The sequence below is a fragment of the Protopterus annectens genome, chromosome 3.part1 (assembly GCF_019279795.1).
Source record: "Protopterus annectens isolate FY-2018-M chromosome 3.part1, PAN1.0, whole genome shotgun sequence".
Lineage (NCBI taxonomy): Eukaryota > Metazoa > Chordata > Ceratodontiformes > Protopteridae > Protopterus > Protopterus annectens.
The window spans coordinates 1,482,062,377-1,482,086,930 of NC_056732.1; the positions used below are offsets into that span (position 1 = coordinate 1,482,062,377).

At 44.0% G+C, this 24,554-nt stretch overlaps 1 protein-coding gene across 3 annotated transcripts in view; it reads left to right on the plus strand.

Moving 5' to 3' along the window:
• Positions 1-24,554, plus strand: part of STK31 (serine/threonine kinase 31) — a 5,081,810-nt gene that overhangs the window by 3,975,561 nt on the left and 1,081,695 nt on the right. For all 3 annotated transcript variants that reach the window (XM_044067546.1, XM_044067547.1, XM_044067545.1), the window contains one exon: positions 6,176-6,256. In XM_044067546.1, coding sequence (XP_043923481.1) covers positions 6,176-6,256 — 81 coding nt within the window. The remainder of the gene's footprint in view (positions 1-6,175; positions 6,257-24,554) is intronic.

Consider the following 24,554-nt stretch of genomic DNA (forward strand, 5'->3'; position numbering starts at 1 on the left):
CAAGATATCTCCATATCCTCAGGGATTTCTATAAATTTTGCAAAATCAAAACTAGATCCATTGCAAAACAGAGTTCATTAGGACTCGGACACTCAAAGGATGGTGGTGTACCTACTATTACAGAGGATAATGACCCTACAAAATCAGATGCAGGACATGTTTTGTCCTTCTTCTCCAGCGAAACTGGTCTTACAAGTATTGGGATCCATGGCAGCAACTATAGCCTTAGTCCCTTTGGCCCAGTTCTTCATGAGAGTTCTACAATGGACCTTAGTGGTTCAATGGTTGATTCTACACCAACCCCTCTCCACACGAGTGAAACTCGCACCAATGTGCAGCTGCCATGTACAGTGCTGGCTTCAGTGCCAAAACTTACACCTAGGCAGACCACCCCCCCTTTCAACAGCCACAGTGACCACAGACGCTTCCCAGCTAGGTTGGGGGGGCATTACGTGGGAAAGATGTTCCAAGGCATGTGGTTGCAAGCCTTTCAGGATGATCTTCCTCTAGGGAGTGTTGCTATTCATACAGACAGAATGTCAGTAGTCTGGTACATCAACAAGTAAGGAATAACCCAATCTTACCCGTTGTGCAGGGAGGCCTTGAGAGTCTGGGAATGGGGAATCTCTTCGTACTGCTTTCTAGTTGCAACATACATATCAGGAAACACCAACATGTTGGCAGACAGCCACAGCAGGGTCATTCTGCCTCCTCAGGAGTGGTCCCTCAGTCAATCAGTAACAAATATGATTTTCAGTCACAGGGGCCAGCCTTGCTGCGATCTTTTAGCCTCACCCCCTGAACAACAAGTGCAGCGAGTTATTCAGACTGATCCCTCCTCGGGGAGATATCAACAAGGGATCTTTAGTTCATGATGGGCCCCCCCGAGTCTCCTTTATGCTTGTCCCCCTCTTTCTCTAATCCTGAAATTTCTCCAGAAGGTCAAAGTATTCAGTCATTCTCATTGCCCCCTTCTGGCCTTGCCATGTGTGGTTCCTCTTCCTATGGTCTCATCTCAAGTATCCTCCCTGAATTCTGGAGGATACTTGAGATGAGACCATAGGAGGAGGAACCACAAGTATCCTCCCTGAATTCTGGAGCCCAACCAGGACCTCCTGTCTCACCCATCAGAATTTTGACACCCTATTCTCCACACCCTCAAACTGACTGCATAGTTTCTCCAGTTCCACTGATTAACAGACAGTCCAAGCTTGCCTCCCCAGCCAAGAATATTGTTCTGGCCTCTCAGATGTCTTCCACCGAGAAGGTTTATAAAAGTGAGTGGAAGAGGTTTTCTGTGTGGGTCAGCAAAGAGAACATTGACTCCTTTTTAGCATTTATGGCTGCCATTTTGCTTTTCCTTAGACGTTTATTTGACCAAGGAACTAGTTTTTCTATAATCAAGCTACAACTTTCAGCAATTTCAAATTTTCATGCAGAACATGGACACGATTCCTTATGGGCCTCGAAATTATGTAAAACCTTCTTGAAGAGTTTTTTTCTTCTCTGACGACCTATCAAAGAACCTTGTCCACCATGGCGTCTCATGGTGGTGTTACAAGGGCCAACACAAAAGCCTTTTGAATTATCAGGGACTTGTGATTTAAAGTTTCTTTCCTGGAAAACTGTTCTGGTAGCATTGACATCGTCAAAGAGAGTCTCTAAATTACAGGCCTTGTCTTTGGAGCCCCCTTGTATCATTTTCCACAAGGACAGTGTGTCTTTACGTACTAACCCTTCCTTTATGCCTAAGATTGCCACTGAAACAAACCTTGATCAGTCCATTCAACTGACTGTATTCTTTCCTAAGTTTGCAGACAAGGGCTGAATACATGTTTCACCTTCTTGATGTTCATAGGCAATTATGTTTTTATCTTCACAGAATGAAGCAGCATAGGAAATCTGATCAACTCTTTCTGTCTTTCTTCCCTACTCATTTGGGTCAGGCAGTTTTCAAAGTTCCTTTGTCAAAATGGATCTCGGGCTGTATTTCATGGATTTATTGCCAAGCAGGGTTGGCTTTACTCCAGCCACCCAAAGCTCATTCTACCAGATCTGTAGCTACATCCGTGGCCTTCTCTTCCTGATCTTCAGTTGAGAATATTTGTGCAGCAGCTACTTGGTCTTCGATCCATAACTTTGTTACCCATTCCAAGCTTGACATTGTTTCTAGAAACAGAGCCGCCTTTGGTTCAACAGTGCTCCATCATGTTCTTCCATGAGGGCCACCCAAGAGCAATGTAGTTGCGGACTCTGACCCTGTAGTGATGAAGGATGAAAAAGCCAACTTCAGATTTAAAAGTTATGTACTCGCCATAACTAGGTGTCTGTGTTGTCTTCTTTCATTCTTCCCCACCCTTCTTCCTGTATTCCTGGAAGAATTCTAGAGGAAGTTAGAACCCATGGGTTCTACATCTGGACCTCTGTAGGTAAGCACATTTTCTATATTTCTTTCCTCTTAGGACTAATTGTGAGATTGGTATTCATATGTTACTTAAACGTAGTTCTTGTAAAGATGGATATTTAGACACAGCAAACTTGATCTCAGGACTTGTAGTTAGTGGTGGGGGATCATGGGTAAAGGGAGGAGCTAAAGGCTAGCATCTGATGTCTTTGAGAAGAGCAGCCAAGTCAGATCTGAGGATTGGATCCTAAACCAAGTGGTGGGGAAGAATGAAAGATGACAACACAGATACCTAGTTATGGTGAGTACATACGTTTTAAGTTATACTTGACAAAGCCTCCTAGAACTCATTCCACAAGGTCTTTGGAAGTCTTCTCAGTTTTTTGGTTAAGAGCTTCCATATATGACATTTGTGCAGCTGCCACTTGGACTAATGCTCATACCTTATCACTCATTACAAATTGGATTTGATTTCCAGGAAGAAAACTGCCTTAGGCTCTGTAGCACTCCAGAATATCTTAACTGGGGACTTCGTACCATCGTTTGAGGAATGAATGAAAAGAACATGAGATTAAAATGTTATGTACTCACCATAACATTCCATCTGGGTTGTTCATTTTCATTCTTCCTCAACTTCTTGCCCGCCTACCCCCCTCCCTTTGCTCCTGGAAAGACTTAAGAGCTTTTCTTTGAGAACCTTTGTTCGAGTTCCCGTTCCTTATTCTGTCTTTTTTTGTATTCCTTAAGGTATTGTTCCTTTATCTGGAAGGGCAGCAAACTCGATCTGAGGTATGTTAGGTTGGTAGGTGGTTATTAGTAAAGGGAGGAGCTCAAGAGTTTTGGATCTGAAGATCTGGTAGAAGTGGCCGAGCTGGATCTGGCACCCATCAGTTGAAGAAGAATGAAAATGGACAACACATGGAATGTTATAGTGAGTACATAACTTTTTACTTTTGGAGTGTAGCAGTCCTTCTCAATAAAAGAACCTCTCTGAACAAGTTATTTTAGGATTAGTAGATCTGAAAGGATAGTTTTAAGCTGCACAGTTAAGGCTCATGTATATAACACAAGCAGAGGAGTACAAGTCACAGTGGAAAGAAATTATGAAACAGGGAATGAGTTCACAAAATGGAAAGGTGGGATTTTGAATGCAGTGACTTAAGGATAACAGTAATAACCATGTAGAATATTATATTTATATAGCAGCAGAAAGTATTTTGAGAACTAAGCCAACACAGGAATGGAGAAAGACTGTTTTACCAAAAGGGATGACTGCAAGTAGGGGCATAGAAAACTGGCAAGAGGGAGCTGAAATTTTAGAAAATTAGCAAAGGAGCTAGGGTATTGGAAGCAAATAACCAAGGAGGGGAAAGTCACAGAGTGAGATGACATCAAGCAGAAGTTTGGACTGTGGGTTTGGAGACTGCTTTCCTTTTCAGGGATTATAACAGGGTATGGGTGAAGAGAAAAGAACAGGAGAGTGTTAAATGAAACAGCAGTTCTGGTTGAATTTCTAGTTGACTTTGTAGTAGAAGCTGCACTTGACAAGGGATTATGAATAAGGCATGTAAAAAATGCATAACTGTAAAAGTCAGTCAGAAGTTTAGAAAAAAACTGGGAAATGAGAACTGAAAGGTAATGTGCAAAGGAATAATGCGTGAATATTTGTACATTTCCCAGGTATGAAACACAATCTACAAGATTTAAGATTTTTGCTCGGTCTTTTCCTAGGTATTTTAAACTCCAAGTAGACTTCGGACAATTTTTTCACAATTAGTTGTTTTTGATGTGATGGGAAAAAATAAGAGATGCTTAGGAACAAGTTTTTGGGAATGCAAAGAGTTGGTTCCATACAAGATAACATGTTAGAAATGTTGGGTGTGCTAGTTATTTTAACTAAGGAAGTTATTCTTTTGAGCTGGGGTGTAGAAACTCAGTTGCTTAGATATAGTAAGATCATAATAAATATAATGCTGTTGGCTGCCAGAAAAGCAGTTACTAGAAAATGAAACTCAAAATATAAACAAACTCTAACAGAATTATTGAATGTTGTAAGGGATGTAAAGGACCTGGATATGGGATCTGTAGAAAAGGGTAAAGAGATCATCATGTAGAAATAAATGGAATCAGTGGCAATGATAAATGCAGAATAATGTTCAGGAAGAGGAGGAGTGAAATTTCAGGGAGGGCAGGATTGACTGTTAAGAAACCATTTATGTGTAATGCATGAGAAGGGGGAAAAATCTTTGTAATGTTTTATAACAGTACGTGTGCCTGTGTCACTGTGTAATGTCCAAAGTTAATAAAAAAACTTCTCTGGTAGATAAATCTGTTTGCAAAATGCAGAGCTTTTGGAACATGTCCATTTGTACTAGTACAAGAGGGGGGGGTCCCTGGATTCTGTCCCTTTTTCTGAATGTGGGTTGGAGGTTTTACTGTTAATTCATCCTCCTGTTATTTTGTATCTTACCATTTCACTACATCTGTTACATGTGGTCCAAGATTGCCACCCACAAAATGATTCATATTTTTGTTAATGTTGGGTGTTGGATTTTTTTTTTCTGGATGCCGTTTGACATGTCAGCATTTGCACTCCACACAACAGATTCCTTTCATTCAGTTTGTAAGCAGTGACATCCCAGCTTAGTCCCTTCACAAATTTATTTTTGCCATCTGATGGTAAATGTTAGGGTTAAAGGTTATACCATCAGAATGATGGCTGTTTCTAGTGATCGTCTCCCCATTGCAGATATTTCTGCTATGACCAGCTGCAGTTCAGTACACATTTTCACCAAACGTTGTTGCAGTAGCATCTGAGGGAATTAGGCCACATTCAAGAAACCTGTTATCCACACCTCAACTTACATTTCTATGCTTGGGCTCTTCTGCCCTGGTAGTGTTAACTGTCCATGACTGAACCCATCCAAAGACACATCAAGTAAGGTCCTTCAAATTTGGTAGAGCAGATAAGTTATTACTGTGCTGGTCTGTAAGAAAGATACTTTTTGAATAGGTCAGGAATATTCCTCAGTCTTCCCCTTGTAGATATATGCATTTTACCATTCACAGCTATTGACAATTCTTTTAAGTTGGGCATATATGTACACTTATTTATATCAACATTAGAAAACTAATAATATTGTGTTTTATTGATTTTTTTTGAGGTAGTTGCTTACTACTGACATGTCGGTGAACTTGACTGACAAGTGTGGACAAAGTTAAGCTTATAAAGCTGACCTAGTACATCATGGTGTGCATTAACGTGTGCTCTTAGACATTCCCAAATGTGGTATTACATAGAGAATAACATTGAATTCTGAATTGTAGATTAAATGTACCCAAACAAGGAACCACTGAGGAAAAGGGCCATCTACAAGATATCTTTCATGGTACAAGCATGATTGTTATTTTGCAAATGTACATATGGTAACTATGTAGTTACCAAGGTGGAGTCCATTTTTCAAGGAGAGAAAGTTGGTATCATCTGCTAGATATCCAATGTTGTAAGAACATGCTTGTTATTTCTCAACTGTATGCATAATACATATGTAGTTACCTGTAGGGTGCATTTTTCTGCTTTCAAGTTGCACTTTCTCTTCACAGTAGCAGTTAGGAAGGAGACAGCCATTTGCAATAGATTCTGGTGTTCATCACTTAATTCTTCTTTTGAGATGGTTAAATGTGGCACTACCAGCTTCAGGGTTGATGAATGAAAGCCTGGGTTGTGGTTTTCCCTTAATACTAACTGATTTTGTTACTGTTAATTTTTAGGAGTTACTGAGCTCTTTAGTTGAGAAGTGGTTTCCAGAACTGCCACTCCTTCATCCTGAAGCTGGAATTCTAAAATTCATGGTACAGTACTAACTTCATTATTTTATTTAATTTTTCTTTTTGTACATATGTCTGGTTTCATGTTGTCTAAAAGGTGGTCTGAAAATATGAAGACCTTAAGATTGAGACGAGAAGTCTGTACAGCATATTCTGAGTGAAATTTACAAAGTTTTTTTGTGCATCTACAAAGTTTTTTGTGTTTTTTTTTTCTTCCTTACCATCTGTTTTTACTTGAAGATAGGCTGTTTTCAAGTGCAAACAGTTAATCCTTAAACCTTTGAACATTCTGTACATTATGGATTTCTCTTTGTATGGTGTAATTAACAGTTAAATATACATTGGTAAGCAGTTCAGTGAAAAATAGTTTAAAATTATGGGAAGTGAGTAAGATATACAAATAGTTGCCTCTGCATACAGCCTTATTACTTTAATGTATGTATTGTAACAGTACACAGTTTGCTTATTTAAAGGCAGTTTGCTTTGTTTCTTGGGGCTAAGCATTAATGTTTACTAAAGCATGCAAATTGGTCACATCTGGAAGGGGAATATAGATAAGAAAAGATGGTCATCGGTGTAAGTAGGAATACACACTCTAATATACACTTTAGCATGGGTACCCATAACTTTAGGGACCTCCCGTCCAATGCAGCTTGACCTTTGGACAGTATACCAAAGCCTAATGATCTTGTATGCTCCATAGGTTACACTTATGCTCACCACACAGGACATAGGGCATAAAATTGATGTACGGATGCATTTACTCAGAACTACTATGCTGCCAGCCCAAACCCCATTATTGTTCATTGGTCTGAATGCTTGGTTGCTGTGCTAAATACCTAGCCAGAAGACAAGTGCCCCGTTGGGGTTGCTTTTTCTTTTATTTGGTCTTTTATTTTATTTTGCTTGCCTAGAGTTCATGTCATCCAGGAAGAGAAATATCAATGTAGGAGAGAAATTCCCCATTCCCCAATGCTTCCTCTTGCCAGACTGTATATGAGGAAGCTTCATGGTACCTCAAGTTAGTTTGGCTGCAGTTTTGCCACCATCTGGATTTCATTGTACCTCTCCTTCCTTGTCTAAAGACGGAATTTGAGTGGTGAATTCAACAAGTTTGCTCTCCACCCAGGCCAGCCATTACATCCTGCAGTCCCTTCTCAAGATGTTTCTCTGATGCCTCAGACATGGGCGGGGGGGGGGGTTCATTTGGTCACCTGAAAGTTCAGGTTCTCTGACCCCTTCATCAGAAGTCAGACCATATCAACATCAAAGAGATGAGATCTCTGATTCTGGCCCTTCAAGCTTTTCAGGCAGTGTTTTCTTCAGGCCCTTGAAGGTGTACACCAACAACACTACAGTGATGTGGATAGGTCAACAGGCAGGGAGGCACAAACTCTTAACTCCTCTGCAGGATGGCCCTTTAGTTGTGGGAGGTGGCTCTTAGTTATCACTTAACTCTTCAGGCAGTGTACATTCCTTCAGAGCACAATCTAGCAGCACACTGAGCAGGTTCAAAATACAGGCTCACAACTGGATACTTCACTGAGACATGTTTCTGCCTCCCCTCTGAAAAGGCAGCACCCTCCCTTTTTTCCAGAGTGCCATGCTATCTGGCGTGAAAGGTGGATGCACTTTCTTTTCCTTGGAAGAGGATGTTTCTTTGTTTTCCCTCCTTTTCCTCTACTACCGAGAGTCCTGCAGAAGATTCAGCTAGACTCCCCAAAAATCCTGCTAGTAGCTCCCTTTTAGCCAAGACAGCACTGATTCCCCCTCTTAATGCAGCTGGCCAGGGGCAGTGCAGCTAGCCAGGGGCAATCACCACAACTTACCCCACCATTTGGACCTTATCATATAGGACAAAGTTTCTCTCATCCGTCCTCACGTGTCCAATCTTCAACTGACACTGTATGTGATAGGTTTTGATCCCTTTCAGGCCCTTCTTTTCTGAGGACGTGCTCAGGATTTTACACTAGACAAGGAAACCCTTGACTAGAAAATCTTTTATGTCCAAATGGAAAAGATTTTCTGTTTGCTGCCATGCTTGTAACCAGGACCATTTTTCAGTGGGATGGTCCTCCTGGTCGTCTCTTATTTGTGTGAGTTACTCCAGTCTGGCTTGGCCTATTCTTCTGTGAAGGCCCATTTGTCAGCCATTTCTGCTAGTCTGCCTTTGAATCCTCCCTTGGTTTCTTGTTTTGAGGTTAAACAGTTTCTCAAAGGTATCCTGTTAGGCCTCCAGGGAAACCTATTCCTTCTGCTTGGGACCTTCATTTTCATTTGAAAAGAAAATTACTCTGGCTCATTTTGAGGGAAATTTTGTGCTTTCAGCAGGGACTATTTTTTATTGGTGGTGACTGGAATTTGGTTTTTAATAGTGACGATGTATCATGGGGACCTAAAAGGGAAAGTATAAACAAAGAGGGTAGATTTCTGAAGAAAGATATGGGGAATATTTATTGTGGAGGCTACATATTTAACAGTCGAAACTCAAACAGAATTTACATATTCTCCAGGATACAAACAATTGGGGTAGACTGAATTTGCATTATATTTCACAAGAACGTGTGTATTAATTGTAAGCTTTGACTCTCATCCAATAACTGTTTTAGATATTGCACCATTAAAAACTAAGACAGAGGCACAAGGTAATGAAGTAAAACTGAGGTGCTGGCACTTTTCTAATTCCCTGTTTAAAAGAATGAAATTTAAGAAATGGGCTTTAGGAGTGATTCAAGAGTTATTAGGGAAGATAGAAATTCCTTTAGTGAGTTGAATAAATGAAGTTTAGCAATAGGGTAGAAATAAGAGAGAGATTGGAAAGAAATAACGGTCATTATTTAGAGGAGTTGACAAAAGATTTAAGTACTGCAGTATAAAGGGAGCTTCCCGGAAATAGAAGAGGAGCAAGTAAAGAGTGCTAAAGGGAAAATAATTTTATTTAGATAATATGCAGAAATTTGGAAAGATTGCTGATGAATCAAAAATTGTAGGGTGCAAATAATGTTGCAGAAGACAAATTTAGATAGAAACAATTTTTTTTCACAACTTAAACAGCAGAAAGTAGAAAGGTTGTTTTGCACTTTAAAAGTTTGTTTTTGCTTAAATTAACTGGTAGGCTACACACTCAAGTGCGCTAGCCGATTTAAAGCATTTACTGTTTGTTACTGTATCTATTTTTTATCTGTTTGTGAAAAAAAATATATATATATCCTTGTTTTCCCACCTTTACTGAACTAGAATAGTCCAGTCTTCAGATTTTGCTGATCCCTGGGCTGTGTCATAGTTCCTGTGTTGTCCATATCCTTATTTGGATAGGAGGAAGCTTCTTTGTTCACCAGTGGGAGTGGGGAGCACTAAGCAGCCTATTTGTCTCTAAAGGAGTGGTTCCAGCCCAGCAACTTGTAGTTTATTGGCCGTTTTGGGGCCATTTCCTAGCTCTTTCTAACCCCCTGCTATAAAGCCCGCTTTAGCGTGCTTTTGCGCTTGTATATGACTCAGCACAGCTCCTCGTGGTGTCCTGCAGAGTTCTACAAGCAGCAGAGAGTGGAAGAGTGACTTTCCATTGATTCATAAGTATTTTTCTGGCTTTCTATTTTCGACTGCTGTATTTTGCCTAAAAAGCGAATTTTTATTACTAAACTAGCTCTGCAAGTTGATTCACTGTATTTCTGTCTGTTTCTAAACTGTTTTGCACTTTAAAAGTGTGTTTTTGCTTAAATTAACTGGTAGGCTACACACTCAAGTGTGCTAGCCGATTTAAAGCATTTACTGTTTGTTACTGTATCTATTTTCTATCTGTTTGTGAAAAAAAAAAAAACAACAAAAAAATGTCCTTGTTTTCCCGCCTTTACTGAACTAGAATAGTCCAGTCTTCAGATTTTGCTGATCCTTGGGCTGTCATAGTTCCTGTGTTGTCCATATCCTTATTTGGATAGGAGGAAGCTTCTTTGTTCACCAGTGGGAGTGGGGAGCACTGAGCAGCCTATTTGTCCCTAAAGGAGTGGTTCCAGCCCAACTACTTGTAGTTTATTGGCCATTTTGGGCCATTTCCTAGCTCTTTCTAACCCCCTGCTATAAAGCCCGCTTTAGTGTGCTTTTTTGCTCTTTTGCGCGAAGTTGCGCATAGCACAGCGCCGGTTAATCAAGTTTAAACCATTTCTGGCTCCGCTAAGTCTGCTCTTCAGTTTTTCCCTTAGAACTGCTCTACCCTCAATCTAAACAGTCTATTCTCTATCTGAAAAGCCCAACACTTGCTCCTAAAGTATTTTTACACAGGTAAAGCACTCTTAAACAAAAAGAAAGCACTACATCCACCTACAATCCCCTTGAGTACCCATTTCCCTATAGGTCCTTTCTGACTCAGTTACACAGCAATCCCTTACACTATTCTAGCATGTCGAAGGGTCAATTACTGGCGTCCTCTCCAGTTCAGTTGGCGAATCTGGGAATCTTGAGGCAATGTTACAACTGCCTCATGTACACAGACAATCCTCTCCTCCTCCCAACAAATACAAATATATGTGAGAGATGCAACTATATAGCCAAACTGGAGGCTGAGCTCCTTCGACTCAGTACTGGCAAAACCAGTCAGGAGGAGAAGGTAACCGCACACACCACAAACCCAGTCTCACATAGACCTATCACAACTACAAACCAAACACATAAACACACAAAAACATACTCGGAGGCTCTAACTAAAAATCTACCAAAACAACAGAGGCCTCCAAAGCAGACATCCAAGCAACCACTACCTCAAAACATAACACATGCAACACATAGTTCACAAAGTCAGTGTGCCAAACAGTCACAGCCCTTAAGGCCAAACAACATGCCTGATACACTTGTAATAGGTGACTCCATAGTCAGACACACTGACGTCCCGCTCACCAGACTGAACAAGGAAAAGGTTACAGTAAGCTGCCTGTCTGGCGCTAGAATCCGCCACATAACACAAGCACTCGGGTCACTCCAAAGCAAGTACAAATATGACTCAGTCATTGTCTATGCCGGTGTGAATGACCTGAGACGTACCTCCCTGGACTACATGAAAAGAGACATAGAGAAGCTCTCTGATTATGTAGCCCGGGCTGGTATGACACTGACCCTGAGCAGCATCTTACCCTCACCAAGAATGATGCCACAGTACAAAGACAAAATGATCAGCTGTAACAATTGGCTCAATTACTGGTGTCATTCTAAGGGGATCCAATGTCTGTCTGCTTGGGATGACATGCTTGACAAGCCATGCTGCTTCACAAGGGACGGCTTGCACGTGTCACCCCTGGGCTTCTGGATATTGGCCAAGGCTCTTGCCAACCCCATAGTGCCTTTTTTAGGCAAGGCTCAAAAGATAAACCCACCTCCTTAGAAAACACAAGTGGAAAAAAACTAAGGGTAATGCTGCTCAACGCCAGAAGTATAAACCTCAAGATGCATGCTCTCGAAGCCCTCCTCAGTATGGAGAACATTGATGTCTGTGCAGTGACTGAAACCTGGTTCAAGGCTCCTGAGAGCACCCCAGCGCTACCAGGTTATACCTCATATCATGCTTTTCGGCCTCAAAACTTGGACCGAACCACAAAAGGAGGGGGAGTATCCATATTCATCAAAGATACCCACACCTCCAGGTTAGTGGCAACGCACGAAGCATCGGAGACCATCCATGTGCAACTAACCATAGGCAAAACTGCCCTACAGTTTGTAGCATGCTACAGACAACCCTCTCAAACTCAGGAACCCCACTCAGCCTTCCTGAAGACACTGGAGAGTATGAATGTCTCTCCAGATACCATCATATTGGGAGACTTCAACTACCCAAACATAGACTGGGAGCATTACTCAAGCCCCAACACCCTAGCCCAAAGGTTCCTAGAATTCATAAACTCAAATGCGATGGAACAACTAGTCACCACTCCCACAAGAGGAGATAATATACTAGATCTGATCATCACAAACATGGGGACACAATGCTCCACACCGGAAGTATACCCCTCATTGGTGAGATCAGACCATAAATTAATCTCACTGGAAATCCACATCCCGCCCCCAGCACAAAAGAACACAGTGAAGAATTTCTCAAAAGCTGACTTCACACTTCTTAAGACTGAAGTGGTATCCTTCAAGGCCCCTGGGCCAGTGGAAACCACAGCCCACACCGCTGAATCCTTTATAAACGCTTTCTACGGACACCTTCAAGAATGCATGGATCATGCAATCCCAAATAAAACGAAGACCCATTCCCCCGAAGGCAGGCGTCCTGTCTGGTGGACCCCAGCCATTAACAAGCTTTACAACAGGAGGAGGAAGCTACTGCATGACAGAGCAAAATCCCCAAAAGGGAAGGCATCTCTGATCAGTACTAGCAAAAAACTCCGATCACTCATAAAATCATCCAAGGCAAACTTTGAGAGAAAAATCACAAAAGACACTAAAGACAATCACAAGGCCTTCTTTAGTTATGTTAGAAACCTGGGTGGAAACTCCCAGATATGCTCAGAGATAGTTCAAAATGGCAAAAAATACACTGAACCCACAGACGTTGCCAACATGCTGTCAGACAGGTTCAGTGCAAATTCCAAAAAGGAGAAATATCTAACCCAGCAGAGTGTAGCCTTCCTGACATCTCTGATGCCCAGGTGAGAGCCGCCCCCTCCAAAGCTAAAAACACAGCATCAATGGGACCAGATGGTGTCCTGGGTTGCGTGCTACATGAACTCCAGGAGGAATTAAACCCACACATAAGGCTGCTGTTTAATCTTAGCCTTACTACAGGATACGTACCCAAAGAATGGCGTACAGCAACAGTGGTCCCACTCCACAAAGGAGGTGCTTCTATGGACCCTGGAAATTACCGCCCCATAAGCTTGACGAGCCTGGTCTGCAAAGCTATGGAGAGGATCATTATGGAACTCATAAACAAAGACATTGGGGACCTACAGACACTGGATCCTACCCAGTTTGGCTTTGTCAAGGGCAGATCCTGCCTTTTGAACCTGGTCGACTTTTTTGAAACAGTCACTAAGGCCACTGATGAGGGTAAGGCAGTTCACACAGCCTACCTTGATCTTGCAAAAACCTTCGACACAATGCCCCACTCGGACATCATAGACAAGCTCACCAGCTTAAATGTAAACCCATATGTCATAAGATGGGTGGCAAACTGGCTCAAGGACAGAACCCACAAGGTCAGAATTGCTGGAGCCATGTCAGACTCTAAGCCAGTCACAAGCGGTGTCCCACAGGGCTCAGTCCTGGGACCCCTCTTGTTCGGCATTTATTTTTCCGAGGTGCAAGCAAACATAGGAGGATTGTGGCTGACAAAGTTTGCAGATGACTGCAAACTGGGTGCCATAATTGATACTCCAGCGGACACAAGCATCCTTCAGAAAGGCCTCATAAAAACGGATAACTGGTGCCAGAGCCATGGCCTTAAACTGAACGCCAAAAAATGTATGGTCATACCCTTTGGGAAAAACAAAGTACCCACAAATTACCACATAGGTGGTACTCCATTAAGTACAGAAAAAGTAATCAGGGACCTAGGGACCCAAGTTGACAGTAACCTCTCATTTGACACTCACATTGCCAAGGTGGTTAGGAAGACCTTCTATATTACCCACCTTATCATGAAAGGATTCACATCTAGATCAAGAGAGGTCATTGTGCCCCTATACTCTTCCCTTATCAGGCCCATAATTGAGTACAATGCCCCATTTGGGATGTACCTTACCCGACACCTGCAGCAGCTAGAAAGACCCCAAAAGTACCTCACCAAGAGGATCAAGGGTCTCAAACATATGTCATATGCTGCCCGGCTGAAGAAACTCCAGCTCTATTCAGTCGCATACCGCCTACTCAGAGGCGATCTATGCCTGATGTATAAGGCCATGTCCAATCCAGAATTAATGGACATACTCCACCTCAGAAAATCCAAATCCACCAGAGCCACGAGAGTGAGAGATTTGAACCTCAACACACAAATAAATAGGACGTGCTGGAGGGACAGATTCATAACCCAGAGGCTCCCTACGCTCTGGAACAGAATCCCAGTCCATGTTAGGCAGAGTCCCTCACTGACTCTCTTCAAGAGAAATCTTGACGAGTGGATGGGAGATCATAGGTTTACCTCGGGGGGGGCATCTCTGTGTCACTACTAGACAGAGGCACAGTAAACTAAACCCTAAATGGGCATGGTATTCTCATTCCAAGGCGTGGCGGAAGCCACACACACTCTGGCTAGGCTTGTAAATGCCCTAGGGCAGATAGCCTAGTATGAACCTATGAACAAATTTGTGGAGCATATGACTGAAAAATGTATTCAAGATCATTTTGGGAACTTTATAAAAAGTTATATAGAGCAGAGGAATGTGGAAACCAAGATAGAGCACAAATGGAAATATTTGTGGAAGATTTAAATTATGTCAAGATTGGAGGAAGATGAAATTCAACAATTAATAGCTAAGATAGTAAGAGATGTGATAAAATGGTGATGTATAATTAGTCAACAGGGAAGTCTCAAGGAAAGGATGATATTCTGGTGGAAGTCTGAAGGTAATACAATGGCAGAGATCTGTAAGGTTTTGTATAACAGCATTTTAAATTGTGGTGAAGTACTTGCATCTGGGAAGAAAGCTGTGGTGGCTTTATAACCCAAAGAGGACAAAGACCATTGAGAAGCCAGCTTCGTATAGACCAGCTTCAATTTTAAACCGTGATTCCAAAGTGCTTATGTCTATAGTAGCTAATAGAATGGCAAAGGTGTTGCAAAAATTGACAGATACGGATCATTGTGGTTGTGTGGTGGGGAGGCAAACATTCAATAACATTAGCAGAACACTGATCCAGAGGAAAGCACAGTGTAAGAGGGTGCCACTACTGTTGGTGGGTTTGGATGCAGAGAAAGCATTCAGTAGACTCAGCTGGGATTTTGAGTAGGGCATTTAAAACATTTGCATGCCCCCCTGATAGAATAATGCAGTTAATTAGGAGGTTATATGAAGGGTGGTGGGGGGGGGGGTTTCCTCTCTGACAAATTGTGTTTGAATATAGGAACCAGACAGGGTTGTCCATCTAGCACCACTGGCAAAGAGAATAAGGGACTCATAAATTCAATGCTATAACTGGCATGCTATTCAAAAAGGTTAGCCTGATTTGCAGGTGGTATTATTTTGTATTTGATAAATTCAGATAAGGGCATTTTAGTGTACTGGAGGTTTGAGACCTTTCAGATAGAACGAAGGCTATAGTGATAAACTACTTACCCACGCAATTATTGGTTCCTCAATACCCATTTGGTGACATGATAAAATGAAGTATTTAGGTTTATGAACTGGTAAGAATTCTGTTATGACAGCTAAAGATATGTGGAAAGAGACTAAAAATATAATACAAAAACTGATAAACTGGTAGCTCTTGATTATGGATGTGGATAGTACGATATAAGCAGTAAAAATGTTTAGTCACCTTAATTTTGTTTACCAGTCAGGCATATTTTTATTAACCAGAGGAGAAGTTGTGAACAATAATTAAAAATAAGTTGAAATAATTTACTTGAGAGGGAAAGAGGGCATGAAGTAAGTGTGAAAAAATTTTTTTTCCATAGAACATGGCAATTTAGGGCTACCTGACTTGAAACTGTATGTTAGAGGTATGTAGTTAAGGCTCACATGCATAACGCAAGCATAAAGTTATAAATCAGAGTGGAAGGAGATAATAATGAAGTGGGGCATATTTGAGAAATAAGGAGAGAGTATGGTTTGTAGGTTATTTCAGGCGAACAAAAACCATACAGAAAATTATAATCATGAAGTTAGCAGAAAGTACTGTTAAGAACAAGCCAAAACAGAAGTTGAGAAAAAAGGGTTTACCAATAAGGATGATTGCAAGTAACAGTAAAGGAAGCTTTACCAATAGGGATGATTGCAAATAAGAGTACAGAAAGTTACGCAAGAGGGAGCTGGAATTTGCTAGAGGAAATTAGCAAAGGAAAAAAGGTATTGGTAGCAAATAACTAGAGAGGTAAAGCTAATAGTGAAATGAGCCTAGCAGAAGTTTGTATTGCTGGTTAAAGCCTGACTTGCATACCAGGGACTGATAACAGAATGTACACAGTAAAGTGGTAAGGGAGTGTTAAGTGAAGGACCAGATGTGGTAGTGTTTTTAGTCGAGTCTAGAATAGAAACAGCTGTTAAAAAAACAGCATATAAAATATTGCATGCTAACTATAAGAATCAGTTAATGAAGATTAGCAAAGATTGGGAAGAGAGATTAGAGAAGTTTACCAAGGAACAATAGAAAGACGTCTGTATCGCTCCCGAGTATGTAACAGAGTCCAGAAGATCTAGGATTTTTGCTTGGAAGAGCAAGCTTAGGTGTTTTTGTTCCCCAAGTAGCAAATGCTGGAGGTGTGATGGAAAAGAGAAGGCCAAGTGGAATATGTGTTCTGGGAATGTAATGAGTTGGCAGAGTTTAAAAATTTCCCACAGGGTGTTTTCTGAGAACTAAGGAAATTATAGATCTGAGTTAGGGCATAGCCTGTAAATTGCCTAAACATAGCAAGGCCTTACTAATTTGAATGGCACTAGCTGCCACAAAATGGAAATCAAAATCTAAACCAACTGCAATTAAGGTATTGAATGTTAGGTAAGAGATAAAAGAACAGGCAGTGGGATCTTTGGAAAAAGGACAGAGCATATTACATAGAAGTAAATGGAATCTGTGAGAACAATAAATGCAGGATAATGTTCAGGAGGAGGAGTGTGGTTTAAAGGAAGGAATTGAACATTTTATGTAGTGTCAGAGTAAATGATTGTCAAAAAGGAATATGTTTTGTACTGCATGAAAAAAGTTACCATGATTTGTTTTCTTTTATATTAATGTACGAGTACCCAGTAGCATCGCAAGAGTGCACAGTGTTGGTGCAATAAAAGAGTTCCTTTTTCCTGACTTTGTATTGAAATGCCAGTACAGGAAGGCACTTCAGTGTCTGTTTTGTGTATTTTTGTATTCTTTATTGAAGAGCTGGAGGGGGTGTGTATTGCCTGTAGGGAGACTATTAGTATAAATGTAACAGGCTTGATACCTTGTGGGCAAAATCCTTTTCTTGGTGGTTGAGGAAGACGAAAGCCATTTGGTCCTGTGAGCACTAGATTGGAAATGGACATCTGGTGCTAGATAAGCCAGCTGTAGCTTGCTCTACTGTTAGTCGTCGTCTTCTTTTGGCTTTTCCTGGTTAGGGGTCGCCACAGCAGATCACCTGTCCGCTTATGATTGGCAGTGGAGTTTTACGGTGTTGCGTTGCCAGCCCAGCACCCAACCTTCCACAGAAGGCACACACATGCACGCACTCAAGCCTAGGGCCAATTTAGAGTGTCCAGTCCATCTACAGCATGTCTTTGGGATGTGAAAGGAAACCGGAGCACCTGGAGGAAATCCACTCGACCACAGGAAAGACATGCAGACTCTGCACAGAAGGCACCCCAGCCGAGGATCGAACTGGAGAACCTCTTGCTGTGAGGTGGGAACGCTAGCCGCTGCACCACTGTGGCTGCCTTTGCTCTACTGTTAGAGTAAATTTACTTAAACAACCGTACTTTCAGTGGGAACATAATAATCCACTTTCTTTAAAAAAAATATGTATTATGATTTATTACAACTGTAATTCCTTTAAACTGTGCTAGTTTCTTCTGTTCTTCCAGCATTGGAAGATTTTTATTGCAACTTGTCTCTTGTATGACGGCCAGCCTTATGCCTCTAAGGAAGCTGGTAGGCTGTATAATGTTCCTTAGTCTAACAAATGTTTATTTTCAAATCCTATATCTGACCCTACAGTGACTTCATGACAGATTTTGCTGCTACTAAACATCTTGTAAATGCTAATCCCCTCCATTAAAGATGGGAAAGCCTTTGACCGATTTGATAGTGTCTTTTTTCTACCACACTTTTTAAAATTCCTAATTGTCAAGCTCAGATATTCAAATTTATGCTTGCTTGCTTCTGAAAAAAATGGAACATTGTAGGTACTTTTCCCTTTTCTGTGGAAAAATCCTCCATGAGTAATTATTGCTTCTGTGGCTCAAGTGACTGCTCTCTAATTTGGGGAGCCATTTAGTTTTCATTATTGTGCAGTATTCCACTTTACACACTGGGCAATCTCCCCTTTTTAATTTCTCCAAATCTTTTTGGTTTCTAATACCATAACGGGAATAAACCCCATTCCTAAGTCAAAGTACGATTAAAGTTCATGAAATTAGTGTTGTTTCACTCTTTGATGTCAGCCAAAAATGCTGTTCACAACACCCGCAATGTGCCCAGTAATGACGACTCCTGGAGTTCATATGGAGTTACTTGCATTGGTAGTGTATCTAAATATGATTGTAGACTCTTTTTTTTATAATACCTGTTGGGGTACTGTTGGAACGATCTGGGTATCCTCCTTCCACATTGCTCTTGTTTCTGCCTGCAAATCCTGATATTTTATGACTTTTGTATCTCTTTGTGTGCAGGACGCTGTAGTCACTGGGTGTGGTGATTTCAGTGATCACTGCTACTTTTGTCTTCTTTTTTTGGACCACTATATCTGGTTTTCTAGCATCTGTCTTTTGAACTGTGGGTAATAAATGATCCCATGTGATGTAGACTTCATCATTTTCTATGAAACTTTGTGGCTCATGTTTCCAGTGTTTTTCAGCCACTTCAGTACCATAATATTTGTACAATCCCCGGTGCAACAATCTCGCCTCATTATTATGCCTTTCAGTATACAGTTCTGCCTTTAGTATGTCACAACCAGCAACAAGGTGTGCAACTGTTTCCAATTTTGTTTTACAAAACCTACAATCTGAAGTAGGAACTTCATTTGTCAGCAACCTGTGGGATACGGATCCGATCTCGGATCCGAGCCGGCAACTTCTAACATAGCATAGATCCGAGCTCCTAGTTCCTCCCCCTTACCCATAATCCCCTGCCTGCCCTAACTGACCTCAGATCTAGTTTGCCGCTCTTCAAGCAACAGCTAGGTTCAGAGCTCTTGGCGTTTTGTGAGGAAAAAAGTTTTGTATTTTTTCTTTCTGAGTGACTGGTTGTGTGTGTGGTAAGTTTACCCTTTCTCCTTTTTATATATTACATACTTTGTTTTAATTTAAGAATATTTCTCCTTCCCCCGCTGGTCGTAGCGTGTGTGTGTGTGACTGAATTAGGGGCCTAGTGACTGAGCTTTCCTGCAGTATGTCGGAGGCCCCTAAGGCAATTTTTTCGAAATGCACCGAGTATGGTCACAAGCTTTCACTGGCTGATGGCCACACTCTGTGCGTTAGGTGCCTTGGGGTTGAACACCTCTCTTCGGGTTGCGCGGCGTTCAACCCCAGGGCACTCAAGGATCGAAGGTCGAAGCTAGTTCTGGCGGGCCTTCTACCCCCAGACTCTGCTTCGGCCTCTGGTGCTTCGGTGCCCGCTACCCCCCCCGGTAGCGGCCACCCCTGCCTCCCTTCCTCCGACCGGGACTCAACCTCCCGCTTCGGCTCCGGAGGATAGGGAGGCCAGGAAAGAGAAGCGGCGGGAAAAGCACCTTACGCGGCGGGCCGAGGACTCTTCATTGGCCCCGCCCACCAAGAGGGCTTCCCCGTCCAAGTCTTCTCGATCTCCTCCTCCTCGGATCCGGTCCCCTTGTTTCTCCCCGGGACCCGAGGAGGAGGTGATCCGGTCCCCGTAGAGGTCATCGAGGCGACACTCCAGGTCTGCCTCAGTGGCCTCGTCGAGGTCCATTTTTAGCATGTCTGATGCGGATATGGACCGGATGATGAGGAGATTCATCCAGGCCCAGATGCAGATGGGAGTGCACTTGCCCCCCCCCCTCTGAGGGGGAGCTCGACCCCTTTTTTCGCTCCTATACCTCCTTCTCCGACCCGCATTCCGGGCTCGGAGCCGAGCCACGTTGGATCCGGGGGTAGGTCGGAGCCAACCGTGCTGGGCATGTCGGCTCCGACTATTCCCTCGAGTCTGTCGGATCCGACCTCTCGGAGCTGTGGGCCGAGCTTCGGATCCGAGGGATTCGGTGTACTTTCGGCTCCGTCCCGGTCGGAGCACACTGGGCCTTCGGATCCGGCGTTCTCGGCACCAGGTCCGATCCCCGCTTCTGATCCGAGTGGGAGTCGGATCTCGGATCCGTCTGAGAGCGGCTCCCCCTCGGCTTTCGCTGCGGTGGAGAGGGCACTGTCGAGTGCTTCCAGGCCTCCGGTCCTGGCTTCGGCTCCCTCCTGCACTCCTTCTCATCTGGTCCTGGCTCCCCTCACCTGGCCCTCCAGGCAGCCTGCCTCAGCGCCTTTAGGGGTTCCAGTGGAACAGATTACAGCCCGTGAGGACTCCTCGGACAGCCCCCCCGAGGAGATTCCCCACAAGACGAAGTGCAAAAGGAGGCACATAGACTCCTCCCCTGAGAGTCTCACAGAAGATACGGACTTGGATGAAGGGGAAGGCTCCCCAAGATCACCCCCTGAGGATATCTCCTTTGGAGACATCATGGAAATGCTCAAAATCAGAGGTGGGTGGTCTGCCCCAAGGCTTCCTCTGACGAGTCCGTATTCCTTGAGGCAGGACCATCTACCTCTTGGGTGTCCCCTCCACCCAACCCCCTGTTGGATCTCATATCCTCTAGGGCTTGGAAGGAACCGGACACCGTAGAGCCGATCCCCAAGTGCCCAGTCAAAATTTTGAGCCCCCCTGCAGAGAGATCACATTGGAGCAGAGGTCCCCCTGTGGATGCCATGTTGGTGGCTGCAGCCACCAAGAAAGAGTTGGCTCAGAAGAGCCCCACGGTTCATCCTCCGAGCAAGGAGTCTCGTGCGATGGACCATCTTGGGAAGCGGGCCTTCAGTTCAGCGACCTTCTCTATGAGGGCCTTGAACTATATGGCACACGTTATTAGGATGCAGCGGGATCTAATTAAGGAATAAGCTGCTTCCCCCCCCCCCGGGGTCCATGTCGGAGGGAGACAAGGATTTGTACTCTTCCCGAATGGCCACCCTCCGCTCTATGTCTAATACCTCTATGCGGCTATTGTCTCATGCTACAGAGGGAGCCGCTAGAGCAGGCGGAGTCGGGCTTGTCATGAGGAGACAGGCCTGGCTCCGTCACTGTGACTTCTCGGAACCCTTTAAGGCGTCATTCGCGAATGCCCCTTTTGATGGTTCTGCACTGTTCGGCAAAACCATTCGCGACACTCTTGTCCAGAGCGAGAAAGACGGGAAGACCTTGTCTGCCATCGGAGTCCACTTCTCTGCACCCCAGAGGTCCTTTCCCAAGAACCAAAAGGGTCAGAAGAAGATGTGGTTCCGAAAATTGCATCAGTCTCAGTCTGCTCAGAGGAGGACAGGGAGGACGCCCCCCCAGAGGCAGAGGGGGCCCAAGCAATTTTGGGTCCAGAGAACCTTTCTCTGAGAGGCCCACGCAGAACCCCTGAGGGGTTTCCCGACTGCTCCACTCTGGAGACAGTCAGGGGGCGTTTTTCGAAGCACCTGGCAAAATGGGAGTCCATAACAACAGATCGCTGGGTGCTTTGCATTATATCCAGAGGTTACCTAATTCCCTTCATAGCCAACCCCAGAATCAGAAGCCTTCCCGACGTCCCACCCAGTCAAAAGAAGGCGGCCGCTGCAGAAATTCAGCAGCTTCTACAAAAAAGAGCCTTCCAGCCCCTCCCCCCAGATCAAGTCGGATCAGGGTTTTACTCCAGGTTCTTTCTGGTGCCAAAAAAGACGGGGGACTTGAGGTCCATCCTCGACCTCTCTTTCCTAAACCTGGCGGTACCCAAACAAAAGTTCCAAATGGTCACGTTGCAATCCGTCCTCCCCTTATTGCGGGAGGACGACTGGATGTGCTCTATAGACCTCAAGGATGCGTACTATCATGTTCTAGTGGACAGGCGTTCCAGGAGGTTCCTCCGCTTCCGGCTGGGAGCCAGTCACTTTCAATTCAGGGTCCTCCCCTTCGGTCTCACCTCAGCCCCCAGGGTGTTCACCAAGGTCCTAGCGGTAGTAGCGGCCCACCTGAGACTCCAGGGAATCCAGGTCTTTCCATACCTGGACGACTGGCTCCTCACAGCCCCAACAAGGCATCTACTTTGTTCAGGCGGGGACTATTTTCTCAGTCTGGCTCCACTATTAGGATTATTTTTATTTTATTTATTTTACATTTGTTGACCGGGCTAGTCTAGCTGGATACATGTCCTTTTTCAGTAGAGGCCCGGGGAGAAAAGCTCCAACCATCAACATGACCAAATCCTCTCTCATCCCTACACAGATGCTAGATTTTATAGGGGCAAGACTGGATTCCAGACCGATGCTTGCGTTCTTGACTCCAGATCGACTTCGGAACCTGATGTTACACGTGCAGGCCATTCTTCAACTGCAAACTCCTTCGGCAGAATTGATTCTGAGGGCCCTAGGATCTATGGTGGCTGCAATCCCTCTGCTGCCATTGGCCCGGTTGAACATGAGGGTCCTACAGTGGACCCTCCAGGTACAATGGTCCCTGTCTTGCAACCCTCTGTCTCACCCTGTTTCCTTAAGCAAGGTTTGCAGAAAATCGCTCCTGTGTTGGCTCCAGTCTCCCAACCTCCACACGGGGGGCTGTCCCTTCTCACTACCTCCACCAGTCGACACAGTGACCACGGACGCTTCTTGCCTGGGGTGGGGGGGCATTTTTCAGGCAGAACAGTCCAAGGCACTTGGAACGACGTAGAGACCGCTTTGCATATCAATGTCCTAGAGATGAGAGCGGTGCTTTTGACGTTGCAAGCACTACACAACTCTCTTCCGGTAGGGACAATTGCGGTACAGACAGACAACATGTCGGTAGTCTGGTACATCAGCAAACAGGGGGGAACCAGGTCTTACTCCCTTTGCCGCGAGGCCATGAGAGTGTGGGAATGGGCGATTTCCACCAACTGCTTTCTCATAGCAACGCATATTCCGGGACGGTCCAACATTTTAGCGGACAGGCTCAGTCGTACTATCCTGACTCCTTACGAGTGGTGTCTCAACCACCGAGTCGCAGAGCAAGTATTTGCCCGATGGGGGCGACCTTGTTGCAATCTTTTTGCCTCTCCTTCAAACACGAAATGCAATGATTACTTCGCTCTGATCCCCCCTCCGGGGAAGTCCCGGAGAGACTCTCTAGTTCATGCTTGGCCTCCCGGTCTTTTTTATGCTTACCCTCCTCTACCCCTGATGTTGAAATAGTTACAGAAAGCCAGGCAGCTGGGGAGCAGAATGATCCTCATTGCCCCATTCTGGCCTCGTCAGACGTGGTTCCCTTACCTATGGTCTCACCTAGTGTATCCACCATGGAATCTGGATCCCATTCCGGATCTCATCTCTTATCCTCTCGGTCTTCCGACTCCGAACCTGGTCAACCTCAAGCTGACGGCTTGGTTGCTCCAGTTCCACTCCTCATGAGGACTCCCAGGATCTCATCACCGGTCAAAGCCATTCTTGTAGCAGCTCACAAGCCTTCCACCAGGAAGGTTTATCAGAGTAAGTGGAAACGCTTCACCATTTGGGCAAAACACCATCGTTTAGACCCTTTTACAGCCCCGATATCATCGATTCTAGATTTTCTAACCTCTCTCTTTCACCAGGGGGCTAGTTCTTCCACAGTCAAGGTACAACTGGCAGCAATCTCATACTACCATGTGGGGCAAGAAGTCTGGTCCTATTATCACTTCCAAACTGTGTAAGACCTTCCTCAAGGGTACCTTCCTCCTTAGGCCTCCAGTTAAAGAGGTGGTACCTCCATGGGATTTATCCTTAGTCTTGCAGGCCTTGACTGGTCCCCCATTCGAACCGGCGGCCACGGTTGATCTCAAATTTCTCTCTTGGAAGACAGCCCTTTTGGTGGCCATAACTTCAGCCAAAAGGGTATCGGAATTGCAAGCCCTTTGTGTCAAACCACCATATTTGGTTTTTCACCCGGATAGGGTTTACCTCAGAATCAACCCGTCCTTTCTACCTATGGTATCTTCAGAAGCGAACATCAATCAATCCATCATTCTCCCAGTGTTTTTCACCAACTTTCATAACAAAGGAGAGTACAAGCTTCATTCCTTGGACGTACACAGACAATTACGTTTTTATATCCATGGAACTGCTGGTCATAGGCAATCTGATCAGTTGTTTATCTCCTTTGCCAAAAGTAATTTTGGAAAATCAGTTTCTAAGGTTTCTCTCTCTAGATGGATCTCGAGTTGTATTCTTTTAGCATATCAGAGTTCGGGGAGGCCTGCACCTCAAGGAGTCCGTGCTCATTCTACTAGGGCCGTTGCCACTTC